The 27035-nt window shown below is 44.5% G+C and overlaps 1 protein-coding gene across 13 annotated transcripts in view; it reads left to right on the top strand.

Annotated features, from left to right (window-relative positions):
• The window catches only part of ZBTB38 (zinc finger and BTB domain containing 38), a 172753-nt gene that overhangs the window by 133746 nt on the left and 11972 nt on the right, over positions 1-27035 (top strand). For 11 of the 13 annotated variants that reach the window (XM_078432291.2, XM_060638808.3, XM_078432290.2 and 8 more), the window contains one exon: positions 1120-7706. In XM_078432291.2, the coding sequence (XP_078288417.2) occupies positions 1120-4704 (3585 nt within the window). In that variant the 3' untranslated portion in view covers positions 4705-7706. Of the gene's footprint in view, positions 1-1119; positions 7707-21278; positions 21414-27035 lie in introns of those variants that run through there. The other 2 variants (XR_009612080.3, XR_013549841.2) reach the window with 1 other exon arrangement.

Here is a 27035-nt window from a genome sequence, read left to right as displayed (position 1 = left end):
GAGAACAAATGTTGATGAAGGGTTGGACAAAAGGGAGCCCTTGTGCACTGTTGGTGGGAATGTAAATTAGTACAGCTACTATGGAAAAGAGTATGGAGATTCCTCAAGAAATTAAAAATAGAACTACCATGTGATCCAGCAATCTCACTTATGGGTATATGTCTGAAGGAATTGAAATCAGGATCTTAAAGAGATACCTTCAAATCCAAACCACAATGAGAGTAGACTCAGAGACATGCTTTCTTGGTTTTGTGCATTGTTTCTTTTTCGTGTGCCTTCAGTACGTCACCGAGCCCTTTTTGAAAACCCTAATCTACTTTGGCTGTAATAAAAAGGGAAATTAGAGAAAGTATGAGATATGGCCAGTAACGCAGAGAGGCAGGGAACCCCTGGTGGTCAGACTGGGTCATGCAGACTGAGGGTTTCCATTGAGAGACCTTTCAGAGCCACAAATTAGAATGGCTTCTCCAGTTCTTCTTCTCTGAGTGGGCAGTATACCTCTGTATACAGGTACTGCTTACTTAGGGAAAGCTTTTTTAAAAAAAAAAAAATCATCTTCCTGCTTCATAAGTGATGTTTGGATCGGGTCCTCAGGGTTATCTATGAAAATAGGACGTTTGTGGCAGGACCATGGCATTGCCCAGCTCTAGGAGTTCAATGCAGCAGCCTTGAGTGATGATGAGACCCTTCACATTTGGGGGGGAAACCCTCCTTCTCCCAAATTTGGACGTGTATATATAGCTACGGCTTTGGAGAAAGAGTTCTGGGAGGATTTCCAACTATAACAACTATTAGCAATGGTATGAGAAACAGGCTGGGGCGAGATCAAGATTTAGTTTCTAATGTTGACTCCAAGTCTTGCAAGTAACAGCAAATGAGATAAAAACCTGTATTTTCATACAAAAAAAAAAGTTTTTCAAAAACATTGAAAATTGTCTAGAAATAAAGAAACTACTTGTTGGGGCGCCTGGCTGGCTCAGTTGGTAGAGCATATGATTCTTGAACTTGAGGTTGTGAGTTTGAGCCCCACGCTGGGCATAGAGCTTACTTTAAAAAAAGAAGGAAGGAAAGAAACTAGTTTTGGAAGGGTCTCTGACCATTTCTCTCCTCTTGTTTCAGATGACAGTCATGTCCCTTTCCAGGGACCTCAAGGACGACTTGCACAGTGACACAGTGCTCTCCATCTTAAATGAGCAGCGCATTCGGGGCATTTTATGCGATGTCACTATTATTGTGGAAGACACCAAATTTAAAGCCCACAGCAATGTCCTGGCTGCTTCAAGCCTTTATTTCAAAAATATCTTTTGGAGCCATACAATCTGTATTTCCAGCCATGTCCTGGAACTGGATGATCTCAAAGCTGAAGTGTTTACAGAGATCCTTAATTATATCTACAGCTCCACAGTTGTCGTCAAGAGACAGGAAACAGTCACGGATCTTGCAGCTGCAGGGAAAAAGCTGGGAATATCCTTCTTGGAAGACCTTACTGATCGCAACTTCTCAAATTCCCCTGGTCCCTATGTATTCTGCATTACTGAAAAGGGAGTGGTTAAAGAAGAAAAAAATGAAAAAAGGCACGAAGAACCTGCCATCACCAATGGGCCAAGGATCACAAATGCATTTTCCATCATTGAAACAGAAAATAGTAATAACATGTTCTCTCCACTGGACTTGAGAGCAAGTTTCAAAAAGGTCTCTGACTCCATGAGAACTACCAGCCTCTGCCTGGAGAGGACTGACGTGTGCCACGAGGCAGAGCCCGTCCGCACGCTGGCGGAGCACTCGTATGCCGTTTCCTCCGTGGCCGAGGCATACAGAAGTCAGCCCGTACGTGAACACGACAGCAGTTCGCCTGGTAAAACAGGTAAAGAAACCTGTGAAGCTCTAGCAGCAAAACCGAAAACGTGCCGAAAGCCAAAGACAGTCTCCATACCCCAGGCTTCCGATTCAGCTGCAGAAAATAGACCACCCCCTCCAGCAACCAGCTCAGAGGTTAATCAGGAAAGAAGTCCAGAGCTGCCTGCCGTTCTTCCTCGTTCAAAATCTCCCAACAATGAAGGAGATCTCCGTTTTTCCAAGGAAGATGAAAATAAATCCTCTGACGTCCCTGGGCCGCCGACGGCAGAGGTCCCACCTCTCGTGTACAACTGCAGCTGTTGTTCTAAGTCCTTTGACAGTAGCACTTTGCTCGGTGCCCACATGCAGCTCCACAAGCCAACCCAGGAGCCGTTAGTGTGCAAGTACTGCAACAAGCAGTTCAGCACCCTGAACAGACTGGATCGGCACGAGCAGATTTGTATGAGGTCCAGCCACATGCCTGTTCCCGGAGGAAACCAGCGCTTTTTAGAAAACTATCCAACCATCGGACAGAATGGAAGTTCGTTCACAGGTCCAGAACCGTTGCTCTCTGAAAACAGGATTGGTGAGTTTTCCAGTACCGGAAGTACCTTGCCAGAAACGGACCACATGGTTAAATTTGTTAATGGGCAGATGCTCTACAGCTGTGTTGTATGCAAACGTAGTTACGTGACTTTATCCAGCCTCCGAAGACATGCAAATGTTCACTCGTGGAGAAGAACATATCCGTGTCATTACTGCAACAAAGTATTTGCACTGGCTGAGTACAGGACAAGACATGAAATTTGGCATACAGGGGAGAGGCGCTATCAGTGCATTTTCTGCCTTGAAACTTTCATGACCTACTATATTCTCAAAAACCATCAGAAGTCTTTCCATGCCATAGATCACAGACTTTCCATCAGTAAAAAAACAGCAAATGGAGGCTTGAAGCCTAGTGTGTATCCATATAAACTTTACAGGCTACTGCCTATGAAATGCAAGAGGGCTCCTTATAAGAGCTACCGAAATTCTTCCTATGAAAATGCTCGAGAAAGCAGTCAGATGAATGCGTCAGCATCTGGTCCCTATGTCATTCAGAATCCACACAGCTCTGAGTTACCGACGCTGAATTTCCAAGACCACGTCAACACCCTCACCAGCAGTCCAGCCGTCCCCTTGGAAACATCTGCACGCCAGGACATGCCCGCTTCTGCCAACGTACAGAGCGCAGAGGGGACCAAGTGGGGAGAGGAAGCACTGAAAGTCGATCTCGACAATAACTTTTATTCTACCGAGGTGTCGGTTTCTTCCACTGAGAATGCTGTCAGCTCTGACCTCCCAGCAGGGGACGTGCCTGTTTCGTCTTTGAGTGGTGGCAGTGAGAACGCAGCCTCTGTGATCAGCTACAGTGGCTCAGCACCCTCGGTCATTGTGCATAGTAGCCAGTTCTCATCAGTGATAATGCACAGCAACGCCGTTGCCGCCATGACCAGCAGCAGCCACAGAGCCCCTTCGGACCCAGCAGGCAGTCAGCCCCTGAAAGACGACAGCAAACTCGAGCCTGACAAAGCGGGCAGGGTCGTCAGCAGACCCAAAAGCATTAAGGAGAAAAAGAAGATCGTGCCGTGTAACAAAGGGGAGATAGCAGAGGAGTCCAAATACGTCGCTGATCCCGGAGGGTCATTGAGCAAAACCGCAAGTATGAAAGAAACCAGTAAAATTGAAACCTACATTGCAAAGCCTGCTCTGCCAGGAACCTCCACAAACAGCAACGTGGCGCCCCTTTGCCAGATAACGGTGAAAATCGGAAACGAAGCCATCGTGAAAAGGCACATCCTAGGATCTAAGTTGTTCTATAAAAGAGGGAGAAGACCCAAGTATCAAGTGCAGGAGGAGACCTTGCCACAAGAGAGTGACCCAGAAGCCAACAGAGACAGCCCACTCGGGCTCTGCCAGTCCGAGTGTGTGGAAATGAACGAGATGTTCGATGACGCCAGCGACCAGGATTCCACTGACAAACCTTGGCGTCCTTACTACAACTACAAACCCAAAAAGAAATCCAGACAGTTGAGGAAAATGAGGAAGGTCAACTGGAAGAAAGAACATGAACACAGGAGCCCAAGCAATAAGTGTAAATACCCAGCAGAACTGGACTGCGCTGTGGGGAAAGCTCCTCAGGAGAAGGCCTTTGAGGAAGAAGAAAATAAAGAGATGCCCAAGCTGCAGTGCGAACTCTGCGATGGAGACAAAGCCTCGGGGGCCGGCAATCAAGGAAGGCCCCACCGGCATCTCACTGCTAGGCCTTACGCCTGCGAGTTCTGTGCCAAGCAGTTCCAGAGCCCTTCCACGCTCAAGATGCACATGCGGTGTCACACCGGAGAGAAGCCGTACCAGTGCAAGACCTGCGGGCGGTGCTTCTCGGTGCAGGGAAACTTACAGAAACACGAACGCATCCACCTGGGCGTGAAGGAGTTCATCTGTCAGTACTGCAACAAGGCATTCACGTTGAACGAGACGCTCAAAATCCACGAAAGAATCCACACCGGCGAAAAGCGTTACCACTGTCAGTTCTGCTTTCAGAGTTTTTTGTACCTTTCCACAAAAAGGAATCATGAGCAGAGGCACATTTGGGAACATGATGGGAAGGGCTATGCCTGCTTCCAGTGCCCCAAAATTTGCAAAACAGCTGCTGCCCTTGGAATGCACCAGAAGAAACACTTATTCAAGAGCCCAAGTCAGCGGGAGAAAGTCGAAGGTGACATGTGCCATGAGAACTCAAATCCTCTGGAGAACCCACATGTCAATGATTCAGAAGACAATGACCAAAAGGATAATGTGCAAACCATTGTTGAAAATGTCCTTTGAGTGGCGATACTTAGAAAAATCTTCAAAACTATAAGTTGGTGGGTTTGTTGTTTTGGGGTGTTTTTAGCTGTTTCTTCTGGTGTGTGTTTTTTTTTTTTAAGTTTAGTTTTGTTTTGTTCACACAACAGTCATGAAGGAGTGAAATGTAAAAAAGAAAATCTCATTTGTGAAAATTCCAGAAAAAGGATCCTAATATCTACTTTGGGTTTTAGCATTAACTTCATGCAAAGTGCACAAAAATGAAATAGCTGAATCCTCCAGTATCCCAAGTATCTTGTGGAAGTTTATGAAGTTCTTAGCTGTGGTATTTCTGCCAGTGGAAAAAAAAAGAGTCTAATGTTAGCCTAATTTAGAACTTTCTAGTAAGTGCTAATAGGAACTGGCTGCTGAGCTGTCTTTAGTCACTGGAGAAAACGAGGGTCGGATATCATGAAAACATCATCTTCATAAATATGTTAGAAGGTAAACGAGCTATGACAGTCATTTTTCCCATCCAGCTTCTGTGCTATTAAAAATTGTTTAAATTAGTGGATATATAAGAAATATTTAATATTATAGCTGAAAATATGTGTGAAATTGAGTAACTTAAGTAGGACATTCATACATTATCTAGAACTACTTTTCTGCAACACAAGCCTTGTAAAATACATATATAAATCACTATGACTTTTAACTATCCATGTCCCCTGTAGAGAATTATAATGACGAGCAATAGATCTGCAAATAATGAGGACTAATGGAAAAATCAGTAGAAAGCATCTTGATATGATTTAAGAGCACGTTGTATGCTTTTAGATGGAATGCTGTTCCCTTGAAGTTCTGGCTGAGCTATTACTAGAACTGGTCTACTCCAGTCACAGAAAAAATAGGTCATGCCTTATCTATGGGGGAGAGCCCTCCCAGAATTTTTCTCTGATCACCTGTGCTGTATATTACTTTGCAGTGGCCTCACTTCAGAAAATAAAGAAGGGTCAAATTCTTCTGAAACTCCCTGCAGTCTTCCATCCATCACAAGGCCATGGATGTAGAGGTCTATTTCAGACAGACTTAATCAGTCTCCAGGGTTTAAGTTAAAACCTGACACATCCCATTCCACTGAAGGAGTGTCCAGGAAATTTAGTGCAAAGCATGCATATGGTGGTGAATTCCCAGGCACTTGAAAATGACAGAAAGCCTAATCCCAGTGATTATTAGCCTTCTTGGAGATTATGCAGCCCACAAGTATATACTAATATAAAACAAAAGGGCATCAGAAAGACACCTCCCACCTCACCCATTAATGACTTGAGTGGGCAAGAGGAAGCGATGACCTTCCTTGCCTCAAACAGTAGCTTTGTTTTGGGGGAGGTTGGAGGAGAGATGGACTGTGGAGTAATACGATTCCATCACTTACTTATATGACTCAGAAACCTATCCCCAAAGCCAGATGCCTTGTCTTCATGTTTGCAGACACCTGGCTCCCTTGCTAAAAACCCACTTAAGTTGTTTCATGTTCTTTTATGCTGCCCCACACCATCACCATTGCCCTCCAAGTCTAATTGCGCTGTAGGATATTCCATCATGTGGACTAGGTTCTGGGAAGCTGGAACTCATCATTCTTAGGTTATAAACTGCCAGAATAGGAGGGAGAGAGAAAACATTCCCACCCTTTGATCACCAGTGTGAGCAGAACCTGGAACCTGGTTTAAGGGTGACCTACAGCTATTCATGTTCATGGGATTTGATAGATGGAAGCCCAAGGTTATTCAAGGTTGCAGAGTCACCATAATGAAGAAGTAGTTCAAAGGACTCCAGTTTCTCTCTTCAAGTATTGTGATGTCTCCTTGAAGAAGACTTAATACGGATTTGGGTGGGCAAGAAAGCATTTAAACACCCAGAGAAGGACACGATCAAAGCTGACCTTTTTATACAGTAGTATTTTGCTGTTAAGTAACCCCAATATTGCATCTGCATTTATCTTTTGTTGATCTACTTTCACTTACTTACATACAGTATTATGTAATAGAGGAAAATGGGGAAATGCAAGCAAATTCATCCTTATTTTATACGTTGTATATATGTATACCTGCACTACTCATTTGGGTTTTGTTAAAAGAGATGGTCACAAAGGGCTTATGAAAATCATTTCTGAATTGATAATTAGAATATTGAATAGGTAATTCGGTGATCTACTAATTTATTTTATCTCAATTGGGATTATTAATCAAAGAGAATTACTGTGTATTTCAGTCATTTTGATTTGAGGTAACTCCAAATATAAAATTATTACATGTAGTGATGTCTCCTAGCCCTTACATGTGGAAATTTTTTAAGTGGACTTGTATGCTGATAATTCTAGACCAAAGTAAATATGGCAGAATATTTATACATGAAAAAATAATTTTGCAAATATTTTCTATAATTGTATTATTCGTTTAAAATGTTGATAGCTTGTGTTAGTTTCAGGGAGGGGTGTATATTTTGATAAAAAAAATACTTGACTTTGTAATTCTGTATATTCTATACAATTTATAGCAGAGCCGTTTTAAGACAGCCTTGTCACATTTTTGTTAATTGTGAAAACTTTACCATGAGTGATGTTTATGCATTGAGTACATAACGACCAACTAGAATTAAAGTAGGTGTAAACAGTGAACATACTGTATGCTGTACAAGATATATTGTAATTTGCTGTTTTAGCATCTGTATTTTGGTTAGAAGATATTATTAAATGCAGATGTTAAGGGTTGGAAAAGTCTAATTTTATTTTTAGAAATAATGAATATAAATTTGGTTTTGCTTGATTAAAATAGCTTATTCTATGTTAAGTCTCTTAAATGTTTTAATGTTAATTCTTTTGTGCAGTCAAGCGGCTATTTCCTCTTTGTGAGTCACAGCATTGTTTCACATATTATTCATTTAATATATTTCTGTTTCCTTACTTGTTTACGTTCCATGATACCTACTTACATGCTTAGGACTCAAATGGAATATGCATTAAAAAAAAAAAAGCAGAAATAAGAGAGATTGAAGTCTTCTTATCATTTAATGCCTTGGCTAGGCCTGACCTTGTGATAAATCAGAGAGCGTTGAAAGTGTTCTGTCTACTCTACTCATCCTCGGGAAACAAATTACACTTAGTACCAGGAATCTGGCAAGGTTCTTCCCATGGGCTGTTTCATTCAGGTCTTTCCCAGCAACCATGGGAAGTAGACTTCATTATCTACATTTTGTAGTGACTTTGAGAAGATCCCACAACCAGACAGAACCAGGATTCCAAGCCAGATCTCCCTGACTTCAAAGCCCACGTTTTTGTTTCTTCTCAACACCTTAGAGAAAAATACTTAATGTAAACTGAACGGGCAGTGAGGCAAAGAGGCATGACAAATGAATGCAGCTTTATGATGATAGCTGTTACAGTGATGGCCTTCAGGAGGCCGTACTGGTCTCAGCTTTCCCTGACACCACCGCTGCTTTATTTCTGATGCCTCTACACTCTGGGCATTTGCCTTCTCTTGTATGTTGGGATATTGCCTTATAAAATCATTTTTTAAATCTGTACACTTTTTCTTTTCAAGAATATAGAGTAAAATCGGGCGCCTGGGTGGCTCAGTCAGTTAAATGTCTGACTTCGGCTCGGGTTATGATCTCACAGTTGTGAGTTCAAGGCCCGTATCAGGCTCTGTGCTGTCAGCTCAGAGCCTGGAGTCTGCTTCAGATGCTGTGTCTCCCTCTCTCTCTCTCTGCCCCTCCCCTGCTCCCTCTCTCTCTCTCTCTCTTCCTCTCTCTCTCTCTCAAAAACAAACATTTTAAAAAAGGGATTAAAAATAATATGGAGTAAAATATTTAATACTGTTTTAAGCTAGTAATTTTTCACATAAAAAATGTCCCCTCATCACAGACTATATTCCTAACTTTAATTATCTTCAGATGCATGCAGTTAGTCACAGTAGCTAGTGTGAAAGGGAGTGCCAGTGGCTCAGGCAACATAATCCATCACCAACACAGGGAAAATAACGCAAATTTCCAGTCCTACTAATGTCTGGCCAGTAAGCATCAGTTTTGTATTTGAAGGATAATCCAAACCAAATCCAAATCAAAAATTTGATAACTGCTGCCTGCTGAAACTAACTTCACTTATCTAGCAAAACATTAAATATTGAAAGAATTTTTAATAATTGAGAAAGTAGCTCCATTAAAAGCATCAAAACAAATCCTGCAACGCAATCCTACTTGTGCATATTGTATTAATCACTTTGGGTTCTTTTACTCCTGTTTCTCACCTTCCTCTTTCCATTACCCACACCCCCCCACACACCCCCCCCACCCCCCGGTTGACCGGTCCCACGCCCTCTGTCTCCCCTCAGTAGCTCTTTGCAGAGGCAATTTCCTCCATATCTGAGAACTCTTCACCTTTCTCCTCCCCAAATCCTGGCCGGCTATCAGTCTCCCTTCTGGAGAGAGGAACCCCTTGCCTTGTCCCCACTCCCCCTCCCCAGTATACTCCCCTTGATGCTGATTCTCCGAGGAAGGTCATCAGTGAGCAGGTGAGTTGGCTTGGGGTGCAGATTTTAAAATGAAATTCTCCCAAGTTTAGACAACTCCTGGAAGAACTGGTTATAGCAGAAGTATGATTACATTTCTTAAGGTTTTGTAAATTATGATTTCATTCTTGATGTCTAAGACCTCAATTCTATTTACTTAGAATGTTTTGCTGAGAAGTGAAGAGCACTTTTTTCCCCAATAATTTTAAAAACTCTGACTTCTATGTCACATAGGGGTCAGGATGTTATTCTTTGTTATAAGAAACTTCGGTATACAGAGATTTAAAAGCTGGAACAGTGCTAATTTATGGAGAATTTTAATTCATTTATTCAAAATATGTTTAATTTGGGGTCTCAGGTGTTGTGTCCAGGCCAGGGCTATAGAGTTATAAGAGGTAGCCTGTGCCTTTGAGGAGCCGGAGACCGGGGAAGGAGACTGATGAGGCAAGGCACGATTACAAAACGAAACCCTGAGTCCCTAGTTGCTCAGAACCAGATCGGATTATGTTGGGTTCTGATAGAGAGAGGGCACTGCGCTGGGCCTGACCGAGCCTGGGCTTCCCAGTGCAGGCAGGTCCAGGTAGGAGTGGCTAAAACACAGGAGCATGGGTGAGTGCATGTGGTTCCGCAGGCCTGGGGTCCGGGTGGTGAGCCAGGAGAGGTACACAGAGGACACATCACCAGGGCCTCGTGTGCCTTACCAGAGATTTTGTATTTCTGACACAGACAGATGATGGGGGAGCAGATGAGCAGCTGAGTGCTAGGAGGGAAGGGCAGAGAGCGGTTCCAGAAGGTCCAAGCGAGAGGCCGTGTGAGAGCTTCAACAAAAAGCAAATGATTTAATGTGTTTAAAGGATGACTGTCACTGCAGTATAGGGAAGAGACTGCAGGTCAGTGAAGAAGGTCTCTGGAGGGCCTGTGTGGTTAAGTCAGTTAAGTGTCCAACTCTTTTTTGTTGTTGTTTGTGAGTGACTTTATTCTCTTTTTTATTATTATTTCTGGGGTGCCTGGGTGGCTCAGTTGGTTGAGCTTCTGACTTCCGCTCAGATCATGATCTCACGGTCTGTGAGTTCAAGCCCCTTAAGGGCTCTGTGCTGACAGCTCAGAGCCTGGAGCCTGCTTCAGTTTCTGTGTCTCCCTCCCTTTCTGCCCCTCCCCATTCACAGTCTGTCTCTCTGTCTCTCTGTCTCTCTCTCAAAAATTAAAAAAATTAAAAAAATATATACAGTGTAGCCTTGGCTTCAGGAGGAGTAGAACCCAGTGCTCCTCCCAACAATTCCCTCCTTAATGTCTGTCACCCATTAACCCATACCCCCACCCACCTCCCCTCCAGCAACCCTCAGTTTGTTCTCTGTATTGAAGAGTCTCTTAAGGTTTGCCTCCCTCTCTGTTTTTATCTTATTTTTCCTTCCCTTCCCCTATGATTATCTGTTGAGTTTCTCAATTTCCACATAAGACTAAAACCGTATGGCTTTCTCTGACTTATTTTGCTTAGCATAATACACTCTAGTTCCATCCACATTGTTGCAAATGGCAAGATTTCATTCTTTTTTGTCACTGAGTAGTACTCTATTGTATGTATACACTTTATCTTCTTTATCCATTCATCAGTTGATGGACATTTGGGCTCTTCCCATAATTTGGCTATTGTTGGTAGCGTTGCTATAAACATTGGGGTACACATGCCCCTTCGGATCAGCACGTTTGTATCCTTTAGATAAATTCCTAGTAGTGCAATTTCTGGATCATAGGGTAGTTCTTTACTTAGGGTTTTTGGTGTTTTTTTTTTAAACTATTTTCCATAGTGTTTTCCAGTGTGGCTGTACCAGTTTGCATTCCCACCAACAGTGTAAGCGTCCAACTGTTGGTTTCAGCTCAGGTGTTGATGTTGGGGTTGTGAGTTCAAGCCATGCACTGGGCTCCATGCTGGGTGTGGAGCCGACTTTAAAAAAATGTAAGTAACCAATGACTCTCACTGCAATGCAGTGAAGAAACTATTTTTTCTTCTCTTGCAATATATTTTTGAAGAAATTATGTTGTTTGTCCTGAAGAGTTTGTCACAGCCTGGGAATTAACAAGACAGCTTCCTAAGTTGGGTTATGTTCTCCCATCAGGAGGTACATACTATCTGAGATACTGGATGTACTTTGAAGGTAGATCTGATAGGATTTGTGAGTGGTTTAGGTCCCAGGAGGTGACAAAAACAGAGAGGTCAAAGATGACTCCCAGGTTTTGGGTCTGAGTCATTAGAAGAGTGGAGTCACCTGTAGACCACTAGCTATGTGGACCAGAAGTTCGGAAGGGGGACTGGCTTTGGGTATGAAGCTGAAAGTTGTTTCATTCATTCAAAACATATTTGAGCTAGGTGCTGGGAATACAAAAACAGAAAAAATAAATTGTCCCTGTAGCTTATGATCTAATGGGGAACACAAAAAGCTAACCAATTACAATTTCAGTAAGTAATGTGAAGAAGAGGTGCCATGAGGACATTTAACAGGGGGCCTAAGCTAGTCTGGAAGTTCGAGGGAAGTCGTCCTTGAGGAAGTACCTTTTGAATGAGATCTGAAAAAGGAATAAAGTTGAAAGAGGAGAGGAGCACCTGAGTGGCTCAGTGGGTTAAGTGTCTAACTCTTGATTTCAGCTCAGGTCATAGTCTCACGGTTGATGAGATCGAGCCCCACATCCAGCTCCATGCTGTTGGTGCAAAGCCTGCTTGAGATGCTCTTTCGTTTCCTCTCTGTCTGCCTCTGCCCTGCTTGTTCTCTCTCTTGCTCTTCTCAAAATAAGTAAATAAACTTAAGAAAGAAAGAAAAAGGAAGGAAGGAAGGAAGGAAGGAAGGAAGAGAAAGAAAGAAAGAGAAAGAAAGAAAGAGAAAGAAAGAGAAAGAAAGAAAGAAAGAAAGAGAAAGAAAAAAAGAAAGGCTTTCCGGGTAGAGGGAAGGAAGGAAGGAAGGAAGAGAAAGAGAAAGAAAGAAAGAAAGAAAGAAAGAAAGAGAAAGAAAGAAAGAAAGAAAGAGAAAGAAAGAAAGAGAAAGAAAGAAAGAAAGAAAGAAAGAAAGAAAGAAAGAAAGAAAGAAAAAGAAAGGAAGAAAAAGAAAGAAAGAGAAAGAAAGAAAAAGAAAAAGAAAGACTTTCCGGGTAGAGGGAATAGCACGTACAAAAGTCTGTTTCTAGGGGGAACACAGTGCATTGGAAGCCAATGGTGGCCAGAGTGCTAGAGAGGTGGGTCTGAGAGGAGACTGGAGGCTGAAAGCCATACCCTGCAGTACCCCCAGGTCATGCTAAGGATTGGGATCTTACACTAAGAGCAGCAGAGAGCCATTGGATTGTTGGGACAAGAAGAATTTTTAAAATCAGTTTTGTATTGTGAAATGTCACTGAAGCTGAACTGTGGGGAATGACACAGAGGACAATAATGGCCAGAAGTAGAGCAGGCAGGAATCTGTTGCAGTGGTCCAGACTGGAGATGATGGTGGCGTGGGTTATGTATTGACAGTGAAGATGAGAGAAAAGAGGAGAGAATGAGTGCTATTTAGGAGACAAAATCAGCAGAACTTGATACTGGATGGATATGGAGAAGTGAGGGCTGGGGAGGGGTCAAGGATAACCTTTTGTTTTCCTATTTGTTGACACTATGGGAATGTAAGATGTCTCCTATGAAGCTTGTATAGCAAAAGAAGACCGAATCCTGGAAAACACCAATATTTGGTGATTGATATTTGATGAGTAAGTAAAAGTCTGTAAGAGGCTGGCACAGAGAAGGGAACAGAGAAGTAGGAGGAAAATTGGAGGAATGGCATCTAGGCAGCCAGAGATGAAGAACCTCTCAGAAAGGAGAGAATCATCAATTGTGTCAAGTGAAGATAAAGCCAAGTAAAGAAAATCTGGAAAGTGCCCTTTTGCACTTAGCAACTAGAAGGTCACTGGGAGCGATATACTGGTAAAACAGTTAACCATCACCTTGGAGAGCAGGAAAGCCGGATTTATAGTACTTGCCAATGTCTGTCGTGTAAACACTCCTGCCACAGATGATTTTAAGCTGCCAGCGTGATGTCACTGAATGCGGAGTTGAGAAGAGAGACATCCAGTTGGATCATGAGAGCTGGAATGAGCCTGCTGAGTGGTTTCAGTGTGGTGGTACAGGTGGAAACTGGGGGGCAGATGCAGGAGCAGAGAGGAAGAGAGTCAGCAAGGGTTCTTGTTTCCAGAAGCTGAGCTAGGAAGGAGAGAGGAGAGAGAAAAGGAGCTGTAAGTGGAATCTGACGCTTGGAGACCAGGATTCCACCACGTGGGGTGAAACAAAGGATGAGGAGGCAAGAAAGTTGAGGGTATTGGTGAGAGACTCAGTTGTAGCCAAGAACTAGAAAGCCTGGGTTTAATATAAGGAAGTACAGACCTCAGTGTCTGATAGACACACACAAATGGAGGAGGCCTGGAGGCTCTTTTACAACTACTTTCATATTTGTCTCTCACCATCATCCTGTTGTGTTGCCAGTGATTACTGTCTTCATCTGAGAGCTGTGGGCACAGAGCATAGAGAAGCCAAGGGACCCAGAGAGACAGGGCCAACACCTGTCAGTTTTCAGGACATGGTTCTCACCACCACCAGCTGACTCCACATCGACAGATTTTTTGGAAGGTGGGGGACTGGGCCAATGACAACTGCTATGCTTTCTTCAAAATGAGTGTTTATTAACTTGAGACTCGAATACCCCGAGTCCCATGTCTTTCTTTTTTTGTTGTTGTTTTTTGTTTTTTGGTCAATGTGTTCTTCTGTGGCAGTTCGTGTAGGCAGACCTCATTTCACTGCGCATCACTTCACTGTGATTTGCACTTACTGCATTTTTGGGTTTTTTTTTTTTTTTACACATTAAAGGTTTGTGGCAACCCAGCATTGAGCAAGTCTGTTGGTGTCTCTGTGTTACATTTTGGTAATTCTTGCAATATTTCAAGCTTTTTCATTATTATATTTGTTATGGGGATCTGTGATCAGTGTTTACAACTCACTGAAAGCTCGGATGAGGCTTAACATTTTTTTTTTAATTTTTTTTTTAACGTTTATTTATTTTTGAGACACAGAGAGACAGAGCATGAACGGGGGAGGGTAAGAGAGAGGGAGACACAGAATCTGAAACAGGCTCCAGGCTCTGAGCTGTCAGCACAGAGCCTGACGCGGGGCTCGAACTCACGGACTGCGAGATCGTGACCTGAGCCGAAGTTGGAGGCTTAACCGACTGAGCCACCCAGGCGCCCGAGGCTTAACATTTTTTTTTTTTTTTTTAATTTTTTTTTTTAACGTTTATTTATTTTTGAGACAGAGAGAGACAGAGCATGAACGGGGGAGGGTCAGAGAGAGGGAGACACAGAATCTGAAACAGGCTCCAGGCTCCGAGCTGTCAGCACAGAGCCCGACGCGGGGCTCGAACCCACGGACCGTGAGATCATGACCTGAGCCGAAGTCGGCCGCTTAACCGACTGAGCCACCCAGGCGCCCCAGCATTTTTTTAGCAAGGAAGTATTTTTTTTAATGAAGGCATGACACTGATTTGGGTTTTTGTTGTTGTTTTTTTTAAGTAGGCTTCACGAAACCCAGCATGGAGCCAAATGTGGGGCTTGAACTCGCAACCCTGAGATCAAGACCTGAGCTAAGATCAAGAGTCAGACGCTTAACCAACTGAGCCACCCTGGTGCCCCTGTATATCGGTTTTTTAAATGTAATGCTATTGCACAATTAATGGACTATAGTATAGTATAAACATACTTTTACACGTACTAGAAAACCAAAAAATTCAATTGACTTGTTTTTTCGTGATACTCATTTTATTGTGCTGGTCTAGAGTCAAACCCACAATATCTCCAAGGTGTACTCCTGTATGACCAGGCACTCTTCTAAGCATCTAATTAATGTTAATTTATTTAATCCTCATATCAATCCTGTGAGATAGACGTTGATATTATCATCCCCATCAACGTTTAATGTGGTCATCTTTTGCTGTACAGTGCCACAAAACTTAGTGGCTTAAAACAGCCATATACAGTGTTCTCGGATCATATGGTTCTGTGGTTTGACTGGGATCAGCTGAGCGGGCCCCTCGTGCAGGTATAGTCAGATGGTGGCATCGTCTAAAGTCTTGACCACCCTGGGCATCCGAGCAGTCCCAGCCCAGCTTGGATTCAAGGGTGGAGGGATGGACTATACTTCTCGATGGGGGAGTAGTAGGCACATACAACGAGGGAAGGGATTGATGGCAGGCATCTTTAGGGACAAGCTATTCTACAAGAGAAAATCCCCAATGAGAAAACCAAGCACAAAGAAGTTATCTTACCCAAGGTCATACAGCTGGTATGTGGAGAAGCAGAGTTCCCTGGCAGTTGAGTTCCAGAGCCGGCTAATAGAGGCAAAGGGCACTGAAGCCCGAGAGCACAGACCTCCTCTCACCACAAAGCTGTGGTGGGTAGGAGCACAGCATTATTTGTAGTAGAACTGGAGAGTTCCTGGGATTAGCTGTCAAGGATTTGGGAGAGCGGAAGAAACTCTGAAAATACTTTAAATGGAAATAAATGAGGAGGGTACAAATTGAGTCAAATTTCAAGGACTATCTAAACAAGACTCTTTTCATGTTGGGGGTGAAAATGGGGTCTTGTGTGGCCCAAAGCAAATGGGAGACTTCATACTTTTGCTTGCCTCTACCCAATCAGGAAAGAATAGAAGTATAGCGAGGAGTGGGGGAGGGGTGTATTGTTTGTTTGTTTGTTTTTCTTATAACTAATCAAAATCTGAAACTTTTAGTCAGCTACTCCAAAGGGTAAAATATGGGGGGAGCCTATGACTGGACCAAGGAATTCGAATCTGAGATATAGACTGGCCCCCGAAAGGATCTTGATGCCCCTTCTGTGCCCCCCATTGTATAATGTCTAATGTATAATGCTCTGAAAATCTAGGTCATCACTTAACTTTTATACATTGCGGACCCTCTGATGGAAGAACATCTTCCATTAGGAAGGCCATCTAAAAGAAATTGCCATCTCTAATTCAAAAATTTACTCACTTCACATAAGCAATAGGCTACTGCCAGAGAGAAGCTGACTCAGCTCTGAGGCTTGGCCAGTTTCTCTCCCGAAATCTGGCCAGCTGAGATACTGTGTAGCTTAGGTGCTGTTCATTTCTAGCTTCTCAGTTTTACGGGGCTAAAAGGCCACATCCCACACCTTGACTGGAACATGCCCAATATCTGTGTAAATGTGGTTATAGTGGGAAGAGCAGCAAGCCATTTCCCAGGTCAGACCCCGTCATTTCTGATGTTTCTCTTCCTGAAGAGAAACCCAGGGCCACGATTTTTGTCATCATGATGGGAACCAGCCTCCTCTGCTAGTGCTCATGTGGACTGTGGCAACATTCCAGCCACTGGGAACTCCTCACCATTCAGTGGCATCCTTACACCTAAGCAGGAAGGCCCCACCCTGGCCCTCCTCCGGAGGTCCCCCCTCTCTCCAGGCAGAGTCTGCACGCAGGGCCAACAATGAGGTGCCCACCCAGAGTGCTCAGGACCTGAGAAGTCTCTGCCCACTTGCAGGGCCTGCTCGGGTCTCTTCCCTGCCAGGGTCACTCCCCTAGACCCGAGGGACAGGCAAGGAGCAGGTGTTTGCAAGGGATGTGGACGGAGTTTGTGATGAAGTTTCAGGATCACACGTGTATGTGCCGAAAGCCCCGGCAGTGTGGGAAGGAGCAGGGCGGAGAGTAAGAAGAAATACAAGGACACCCTGGGCCCAGCCTTTCTCATGCTGTCTCACCCCAGTCAGGAACACCACAGACTGGGTCCTCTAAATCCAAACCTGGCCTCCCAGATTGTTAGGAAGGTATGTTTACCGAAAGAAGAGAATAGAGCATATTTAATTAAGAGCTTACTCACCTGACTTATAACCTTCAAATTTAGATACATGATATACTGCCATTGACCCTCAACCAACACGAGTTTGAACTGTGTGAATCCACTTATATGCAGATTCTTTTTATAAATACAGTACAGTGCTATAAATGTATTTTCTCTTTCCTATGGTCCTCTTAATAAGATTTTTCTAGCTTACTTTATTATAAGAATACAGTATGTAATACATCTACAACATATACATAATTGACTGTTTATATTATCAGTGAGGCTTCTGGTCAACAGTAGGCTATTAGTGGTTAAGTTTCTCGGGAGTCAAAGGTTCTACACAGGTCAGGTCCCCAGTCCCTGCATTGTTCGAGAGTCCACTGCATAGGCTTCCATCTGTACTCTTGCCTTCGACCTTGTTGAACTTCGGGGGGCTGTCACCACTCCACAGAGAATCTGGCTTTTCATCACACTGTGTCTGAGTACAAGTTCCTAGCAATACTGAAAGGTCCGTTCTCGCGCCACTCCGCCCCCACCCACAGACATGATCATTTCTCAATGTCTAGGTCAAAAGTCCCTTCTAAAGAAAGCTTCTTCCTTGAGGTGTTTTGTGAGACCAACCGTCAGACCTCGGCTTCCTTTGCCTCAGTCCGGCCCCACAGCTCTCTGGCAAAATCCTTTTTCAATTCCACCTTCCCACCTTTCAATTCCTTCAGATGGCACGCTCCTCCAGGCAGAGTCCAGAGCTTCCTGATTTAGCTGTGTTTCCAGCATCAGCACAGCAATGCCAAACATGAGTCCTCTGCTAAGGGTGCTGATTCTCCATTCCAGGGTGACCGACCGTCACTGTGTGTCCAGGAAGGAGGGTTTTCCCGAGAGGCGGGGCTTTTCAGTGCTTAAACCAGGTCAGTCTTGGAAAACCCAGGATGACTGGTCACCCTAATGGGGAAGAGTTTCTTCAGAATGGGAAGGGGCATCAGCAGCCACAACAGAAGTAGAACTAAGCCCCCCATCTGTCCTGCTAAGTGTGGTGGATAGCTCTGGGTTTTCCTGGTGGACATCTCTGGGGTTTCCTGCTGAGTCCTCTTCTAGTCTGATGGTGAAAGCACCTGAATTTCCTTTAGAAATCACCTCTCCCTCGCTTCTCAGCCCCACCTTCAGACCATATCGATCAGGTTGGGGGTGGCTGGTAGGTGGGCAACACATAACCTTGTTCTAGTATACTGGATTTCTACTTCTCATCACAAGGGCAAGGAAACTGAGCCACGACCCTCTCAGCTGCCACGGACAGAATAGTTGGCTTTAAGCAAAGCAGGATATGAGGGCTTAAGAAAAATGGTACTGTCTCTTTCCTCTCTCTCTCTCTCTCTCTCTCTTTCTCTCTGTCTCTCCTATCTCTCCCATTTCTCTCTGCTCTACTTTCCTCTCTACTGGCTTCAGTCTCAGACTGGTTCTCTCCAACTGACGGCAAAGATGCCTATGATGAAGGGAATAAAGTCCCCACTCCCCGCAAAATCTCCAAAGAGAACAGAGACACATTTTTTTTTACTTTTTTTTTAAGTTTATTTATTTTTGAGACAGAGACAGAGCATGAACGGGAGAGGGGCAGAGAGAGAGGGAGACACAGAATCGGAAGCAGGCTCCAGGCTCTGAGCCATCAGTGCAGAGCCCGACGCGGGGCTCGAACTCACGGACTGCGAGATGGTGACCTGAGCCGAAATTGGACGCTTAACCGACTGAGCCACCCAGGCGCCCCGAGACACATCTAATAATAACTTCCTCTAAACAGCAGTCTGAATTCAAACCCAGAACATCCAACATCATCGTAATCTCTACGAATAGAAGTTTTATGCCCCTCCTTCTGGGACATGCTGAAGAAAAGTCCATCAAAATGACCACAGAACACACTGTGTTTGGCTAAAACTAACTGAGCAAGGGACTTGTGCCAAATGCTTTCATCTGAGCAAGAACCGGGAGAGAAGGTATTGTTTTCACCATTTAATAGAGGCAGAAAGGCGCGCGCCCAAGGACTTCACTCACAGTGATGAGAATCTACATAGGAAATGAGAACTCAGTTTACTAGCAGATCCTCAAGCTGGGATATTGTTTCCTCTGCAACTACACCCCTGCCTGTTCCACTTCCCGCCTCACTCGTGCTGCCCGAGGAACACCGAGCCTTCACTCCTCACCGCTTATGTTTGATCATTCAATGACTTTTACAGATGAATGCAAACATATCAGAATAGGTGAGCCCAGGAATTCTCTTGGTTAACAGAAATGACTGCTCTCTGCTTAATAAAAGGGGAAAGCAGGCTAATGCATTGGTAGGTGTTTATTCATTATGTACGTATTTAATGAGCTGGTACATGGTAAAAGAAAATTTTTTTTTCAAATACAGTGAAAGGGGACACAGAGAAAAATAAGTTATCCTCGCATTCTGCCCCAAGGTTTCTCCCAGGAGGCATGCACTGTTCTAGATCTTGGGTAGTCCTCCACAGACATCCTATGCATATCCAAGCATATGTGTATATTTTATATATTAGCTATATATATTATATGAACTTATATATTTTTGTTTCCTTCCTTTTTTACACAAATGTGAGAACTCTACACATAGCATTCAGTACTTAATTTATTTAACAATAATAATATCCAATAATCTCCAATATCATGGAAAGCCTTTCGGGGGACACGGGGGTCTGTCTTCTTCTTGTTATGCCTATATCGTATTCTATTGTATGAGTCTCTAATGTATGTATTGTTATGCCTACATCGTACTCTATTGTATGAGTACTCTATTGTATGTATCGTATAAGTGTCCTACATTTGTTTCCAATCTTTTCTTTATTCGCGCATTTTAGACCAACTTTTATAACAAAGATGGAAACAAACAGGAAGAGAGTTTTCTGCTTAACTCTCATCTAGAAAATCCAATGAACAGAAGCTGCAATCCCTTCTGAGTCTCCTGGTAGCTTGAATCAACATAATTCAAATTCTGAGCTCTCAAGCGTAAGTCTTCAGAACATTTTGCTCTGTATTCAACGCAAACTAAACAGAAGTGCCTCTGTCTTCAGGGTCTTTTGTTGTTTAGGCAAAAATGGGATGTGGGAAGGAAACAAGGGAAGAACCTAAGATGGATGGATGAAAGTTGGAACCAGGAAGCCCTCCACCTCATCTCTGAGCCCCCTTCGTGCCACCTTAATTCGTTCTCTCTGTGCTCCCAGCCTTCTCTGTGTCTCCCTGCCCACAGTGCAAGGTGCTGGCCAGGCCCACAGGACCTCACAAAGCGTCTATCAGAGACTGACTGCCGTCCCTGTGCACTAATTGCCAATTCTGGAAAAGAATATCTGATTCCTGCCCTCCCCCAACCCCCGTGGAAGAAATTGGTTCCCTTTGGTCAGTTTAGTCTGGATCCAATTAGCTCTGGTTAAAGGGACAGAGCCCTGTCAGAAGATAGCTGCAGAGGCCCGATCCTAACCGGAAACGCAACATTCAGAGAAGGGAGGGTGGGCTAGGAGAGGTCAAGTGCCCACCACGAGGTCCTGCAGGGGCAAGAGCTGCTTAGTCAGTGACTGTATCAGCATGACCCTCGAGACCTGTCATGATGGCTTCGACTTCGCCATCCAGCTTTCCAGCCCCAAGTCTCCAATTACGGACGTACCTGGACAGTTGTAAAAAGGTCTGCCTGGCTTAGAGGCAGGCTCAGGCCTTGTCCCACAACAGCGTTTCACATGTTTTTGTGCATGAGATGGCACGTGGCGAGGTGTGCGATTTGGGAAGGTGCTGGGAAAGGATGTCTCAACCCACCCCCACACCCCCCACCCCGACACATACTACACATTAAAAAGTGAACTTGTTTTGACAGTTGTTTCCACCTCCCTTTGCCAATTTGCAAACATGTTCTTAAGACAGTTTATAAACCTGTTTATGCGAAACTTGTTTTTGAATGCGTTCTTTTTGAAAGCATATTTATTTAAAAAAGAAAGCATGTTTATATTTGGAAAGCGAGTAACGTAAACAAGCTGTCAGCGTTTGACAGAGGGCTGATGGAGGCTGGGGTAGGATCTGTGCCTAGATTGCTGCCTGCTGTAGCCTCCAACCCCCAGTAAAAGTTTAGCATGAAAGCCCAGTCTGCCCTACCCCCAATAGACATAAATCTCATGGTTTCTCTCTCAAGAACACTGAACCGGACACACGAACCGTGGAGGGGACTCCATCCTTTCTGCAGAGCCGAGGAAAAAATCTTGCCAGCAGAGGTCACTGACGCTCCAGCTTGCGATTTAGCAGCAGCCCAGGCAGGAGGCCAATCCCAGTAAGGCTGTGCCCACTCTTCTTCCAGCTCCTGTCCATTCACTTGCTCCCTGCTTTGCATATTGAAGGAAGTAACGGTCAGTGTTGCCATAACAAAAGTGTGTGCATGCTATCAACAGTTTTCCTAGGTAGTACCTACCCTTTCATATCCCAAACCTAAGAGTTTTTAGTTTAACATTAAGTTAATACTCAGGATAAGACGGGCAATAACTTGAAACACAGAACATCAGGTTCTGCTTCAACCTTGGTTTGCACTTGACCAGGTGTAGCCCATCCCATAAACCACTAATATCTGCCTCTTGCCTGAATTACTGGGAAGCGACCCCACCACACACACAGGTAAACACACACACAGTGGCCTGAGGTAATATGCAAAGACCCCTGTAATGCAGGGATGGGTGCTGTGGTATGGCATGGAGTCAGACAACCCAGTGAGAGGGGTGAAAAGAGAAGGCACCTGTTGACTGCCTGCAAAGAATGAGGGGCATTTAGGAGCTGCCGATGGGCCTATAGCTAGCCTTGGACTAGCTGCATACATCAGACCTACTTGCCAGCATTCTGTAGTGGCACGAGATGCTACGAGTGGTCATCTGTCCATTAAGGTTAGAGGGGAAGAAACTGCATCTATAGGATGGGGGAGAGAATAGTAGGGCCAAAAACACACAAAAAAACAAACTATTGACCTGCCATATGACAGCACCCACCTTATATACTGGCAGGGGCTAAGATGCTGCCAGCCTCAGAGGCCAAGTGAGAATACTAACTTCTCAAGCCATTAAGATATATCGTATGGCCTGTTCTCCACCCCGGCAGCCATGGAATTGCACCTCACAGCCACCGGGCCACAGATGTGTGATGGTCCTGAAAAACCAGAAGGAGGTACAGGGGTACAGTGGCAGCAGGAACCCCCAGTGAGAGGAAGGAAGCCGCCCACTAGCCTGGGAAGAGGTCTGAGGAAGAAGCATGTGACCTAGGCCTAAGTCAATCAATTGCATTTTCCACAGTCACAGCGATTGGCTCAGCAGTGTGCATGTGACTCACCCAGAGCCAATGAGACTTAAGATTCCCGGGAAAGTTGTAGGAGAGAAGGTGTGTTTCTACCCCCGGCGAGACTTGGAGCTGAAAAGATAGAGTCCAGAGATACTGGATTCTTCTTGGCAGCTGAGCTTTGTGGGGCCACCTTGAAGCTCCTGAATTTATAACTGATATGGTGTAAGAACCTCAAGTGGAGAGAAATTGGGTGCTGATAACATTGTTTGAGCCCTGAATGCAGCCATACCTGAAGTTAATTTTACTCCTAGGTTTTCCGTGTGCCAACAAACTCCCTTTGTGCCGATTAGAACTGCACTCCCATGCCCCCTGGGGTGGAAGAGATGAGGTAAGTGTTCTTGGAGCCACTTCTGCCGTCTGATACCCTTAGGGTTCTTGGTGTTGAGGTTGATCCGAGATAAACCCAATTGGCCAGAGCAAGCTGCTCCTGCTTCAGGAGTCCCCTGAAGCTTGCTCCCTCACAAACATCTGGACTATTCTGAATCTTTCTGACCATTCCTGGCTCCAGAGTGGGAGCCAACAACTTCAAGGCATGAATCTGAACTCTTAAGATCAACACAGGGGTACCAGCATTCCCACTGCATATCACCTACAGAAAACAATACACATTTACAAGCATCTCATTGACGTTGAAGTTAAAACTTCAACTTTAAAAGTTTTTCTCATGTTTGTTTGTTTTTTTTCAGAGAGAGAGAGACAGAGGCAGAGAGAGGGAGACATAAAATCCAAAGCAGGCTCCAGGCCCTGAGCTGCCAGCACAGAGCCCGACACGGGGCTTGAGCCCACGAACCACGAGATCATGACCTGAGCTCAACTGACTGAGCCTCCCAGGTGCCCCTAAAACTTCGACTTTAGATGTAGAAGAGCTTCTAGCAGGAGAGAGATGAGAAATTGGATCATTCCCGTAATCACTAATTTAGATGTGTAAAGTATCACTGCTTTCCCCTTTCTTTATTCAAAGTTCTGCCTTTATTCCCTTCCTTAAGTGATGCTAAAAAATAGGGTGGGGGGGCGCCTGGCTGGCTCAACTGGTAGAAGTTGCGACTCTGGGTGGTGAGTTTGAGCCCCACCTTGGGTGTAGAGATTACTTAAATCAGTAAACTTTAAAAAAGTATATCTAGGGGCTCAGTCGGTTGAGCATCCAACTTCGGCTCAGGTCATGATCTCATGGCTTGTGAGTTCGAGCCCCGAGTCGGGCTCTGTGCTGACAGCTCGGAGCCTGGAGCCTGCTTCCAATTCTGTGTCTCCCTCTCTCTCTCAAAAATAAATAAACGTTAAATTTTTTTAAAAAAAGTGTATCTAGGGATCATTTCTGCTTTTGATCCTTTTTGGGTTTTTTAACTGAAGTTAAACATGCCCGCAGCACAGAGCACAAATCATAAGTGTACAGCTTGATGGATTTTCATATGTAGAACAAATGATCTGTTCCCTTTGGGTCTGTGTCCTCATCTGTCAAGCGACTGTTAGTGAGGCAGCAATCCCCAGAGATTTCCTCCAAGCCAGTGACCCCATTCTGGATGTTTCCATGCAGTGGCACCTAGATCCCTGTTGCAGTGTGCCTTTCACCCCACACCTGATGCAGTGGCTCTGCGTGGTTGGCCGCGGCTAAATCTTTTTAGGCTGAGTTTCCTCAGGACTGCCTCTGACGGTGCCTCCATGGCCCACAGCACTGCCACGGTCATCACTGTGTCCTCAGCACGCGCTGGTAAATGAGCACGTGGAGAGGGTTTAATAGATACTTACTGGAGGGGTGGATGGATGGATGGATCGATGAGTGGGTGGATGGGTCTCAATTCCAAATCTTTCAGGGAGAGTAAAAGAACTAAACAAAGAAGAAAGCTGGTTCTGAGGAAATCAGGCTGTTGTCTTGACAGGAAAGAAGATTCCCTGGCCATCCAGCCAGATGCTTGTTGTTCAAATCAATTTCCGGTTCCACTGTAGTATAACTGCACAAACTGCTTAGAAACCCTCTGGAGTCCAGCATACTGCTTTAAGCCACGAGAAAAGCAGAGTGTTTATAAATTGTTGGCTGAAGGGTTTGTGTTATGCCTGATAATGTTAAATCAGGTAGCGGGAAAGCATGTGTATCATTTAAGATGCTTTGGACAGCAATCCATAGAAAAGCCAGCTTAGCAAGATGTCCCCAAGTAGGCATCTCTAAATCTCAGTTGTATCAGTAAGGACTTGGGCCTTTATTCACATCTGTCAGCTCTGCCTATGGTACCTACCCTCAGAAGATGGCCAGAGCATCAGACCCTCACACAAGTCCAAAAGCAAGAAGAAAGGGCAGCATGGCAGCACTTTCTCCCTGCCTCAAAGGCCCTCAGCAGTCCACAATTTAGGCCAATCGCCGGCAAGGAAGAAAAGCATGGCTGCAATAAGGGTTAGCCTCTGGGATTGACTCATGGTCACCAAATAACTGTACAAAATCAGGGTTCTTTGAGCATGGGAAGTGAAGACAAAAATTATGAGGGAGCAACCAGCATGTTTTCTATGGCATGGACACATTGGCAGTCACTGGCGATCATCCAGACCGATCCAGATTCAACTAAATAAATTATTTTTTAACTTTAAATAATCCATTTCCACAGTAAAATTGGATGATAGCCATTGACCAGGCAACCAAGGGCCCTGCATATAAAGCTCTAGTAGCTTCTACAGGCTATCGGTGACAATGAAGGCCTTCTTGCTCTGTTTACCACAGATTCTCTCCAGCAAATGTAGAGACTTGATAAGTGTGTCGGCCTCTTCCTGGGTAAAGGTCATGGCTCTCGGAGAAAGCGGCTCATTGTGTGGCCTGGCAGAACAGCCATCACTTGTTCCTTCTTAGTGAAACTCAGCAGTCTGGGACCAGGACTGAGTACCCTTCAGCTTCCCTTGCTAGCTCCACCTCAAGAGCACACCCACATGAGCCTGGATAAATGACTCTGTGAGGGAGGCATGTGGGGGTGGGCAATGACCCTGGGAGGGCCAGAGACCGAGGGCAAGGGGTGATTTCCCAGGAAGTACCAAAAATGTCACCTAAGAGGCTCATGTACTAACAATTAGCCTTTTATTCCCACCCTCTCTCTGCAGTTATGCGGGCAGGACCAAGGCTACCCTGGATGTAGTGTGTGTGTGTGTGTGTGTGTGTGTGTGTGTGTGTGTGTGTGTTAGAGAGGGAGATCAGGATTAGCATATGTGAATGAGCAGGAGAGAAGTGGCAGGGCCAGAGGGGCCAGAGAGTGAGTTGTACCTGTTGTGATCAGTTCACCCCCGGGGATCACCCTGAGTCCACATGGTGGCACTCTTTTCCCTCCCTCCCAGGTTTGGGAGGAGTGCCTGGGACCAACTGAGTGAAAGAACTGGTGTATGCTGGATCATAATCACTCTCATGGGCTCTCTTGGCCTCTTTTCTACCTTCGTCAGTGTTTTGCTACCCTCATCCTTTCTCCTTGTCTCCACACTTGCCTGCAATAATTGGAGCCCACTTCCCCCAAGAACAGGAAATGTGTACCATTAGAGGCACTGAAGATAATTTCAGGGACACATAGACAAACGTTTTATAGTTTAATGGATATGCCTTTCTTGACCCTTGTCATTCCCAAAAACAATAGTAAGTTGTATATTGGCCATGAGAATTCCATTGGTTCTTGAGTTCTTCCTCCAGGAAAAGAATGTTGAACTCTCTAGAGGCTGGAGGAAAACAAGGCCCAGATGGAGAGAATTTGAATGGCATCTTGGAACATAAAAGCAGTGATTTAACTCTTAAAAAATCACATCTTTGGGCTCCTAATCCAGTGCTTCTCTCTCCACATCATACGTCTGTTAAATATATCTGTCTCATCTAGAGCATTTTCTTTTTTTCTATTAACAAAGATCTTGTACATTACTCAGTGGAAATAACTGCTTTCTAGAGGACGATGTAGGGAGCTGGTAATTTCTGGTTCTACCCTGATTTCCAATTCTACTTTCATCTAAGTCTCTCAGCAGATCTTTAAATATCTTTCATTTAATTTCCTCATCCAGGAAATTACAGTACATTACCGATATTTTAATGAGTTCTTAGTTAAGAATTTCAAAGGTAACAACTATCTGTAGCCAGGTTTCAAAAAAAAAAGTTTAATTGAAATGAAATTCCAATACCCCAGATAAAAAGCCACATCATACACAAGATTAAATAGCTCAGTTCCTGTGCCAACATTTTTTTTTTAACGTTTATTTATTTTTGAGACAGAGAGAGACAGAGCATGAACGGGGGAGGGTCAGAGAGAGGGAGACACAGAATCTGAAACAGGCTCCAGGCTCTGAGCTGTCAGCACAGAGCCTGACGCGGGGCTCGAACTCACGGACTGCGAGATCATGACCCGAGCCGAAGTCGGCCGCTTAACCGACTGAGCCACCCGGGCGCCCCCGTGCCAACCTTTTTTATAAACTTCTCGTTTCTCATTGCAGACTCAAGGTAACTGAGACATCTAGTGTCCAGTCCTAAGAAAAACAAATTTCCACCAATTCTGGTTTTAAAGAATTCACCAAATCTGATGGTACTTGTGAGTAAACCTATGAATTTCTCCTCCTTAATTCTAGAAAACCT

This window comes from Panthera onca, chromosome C2 (genome assembly GCF_046562875.1).
Source record: "Panthera onca isolate mPanOnc1 chromosome C2, mPanOnc1 haplotype 2, whole genome shotgun sequence".
NCBI lineage: Eukaryota > Metazoa > Chordata > Mammalia > Carnivora > Felidae > Panthera > Panthera onca.
The sequence above is the reverse complement of the archived record's forward strand: the minus strand, read 5'-3'. Positions and strand labels throughout refer to the sequence as shown.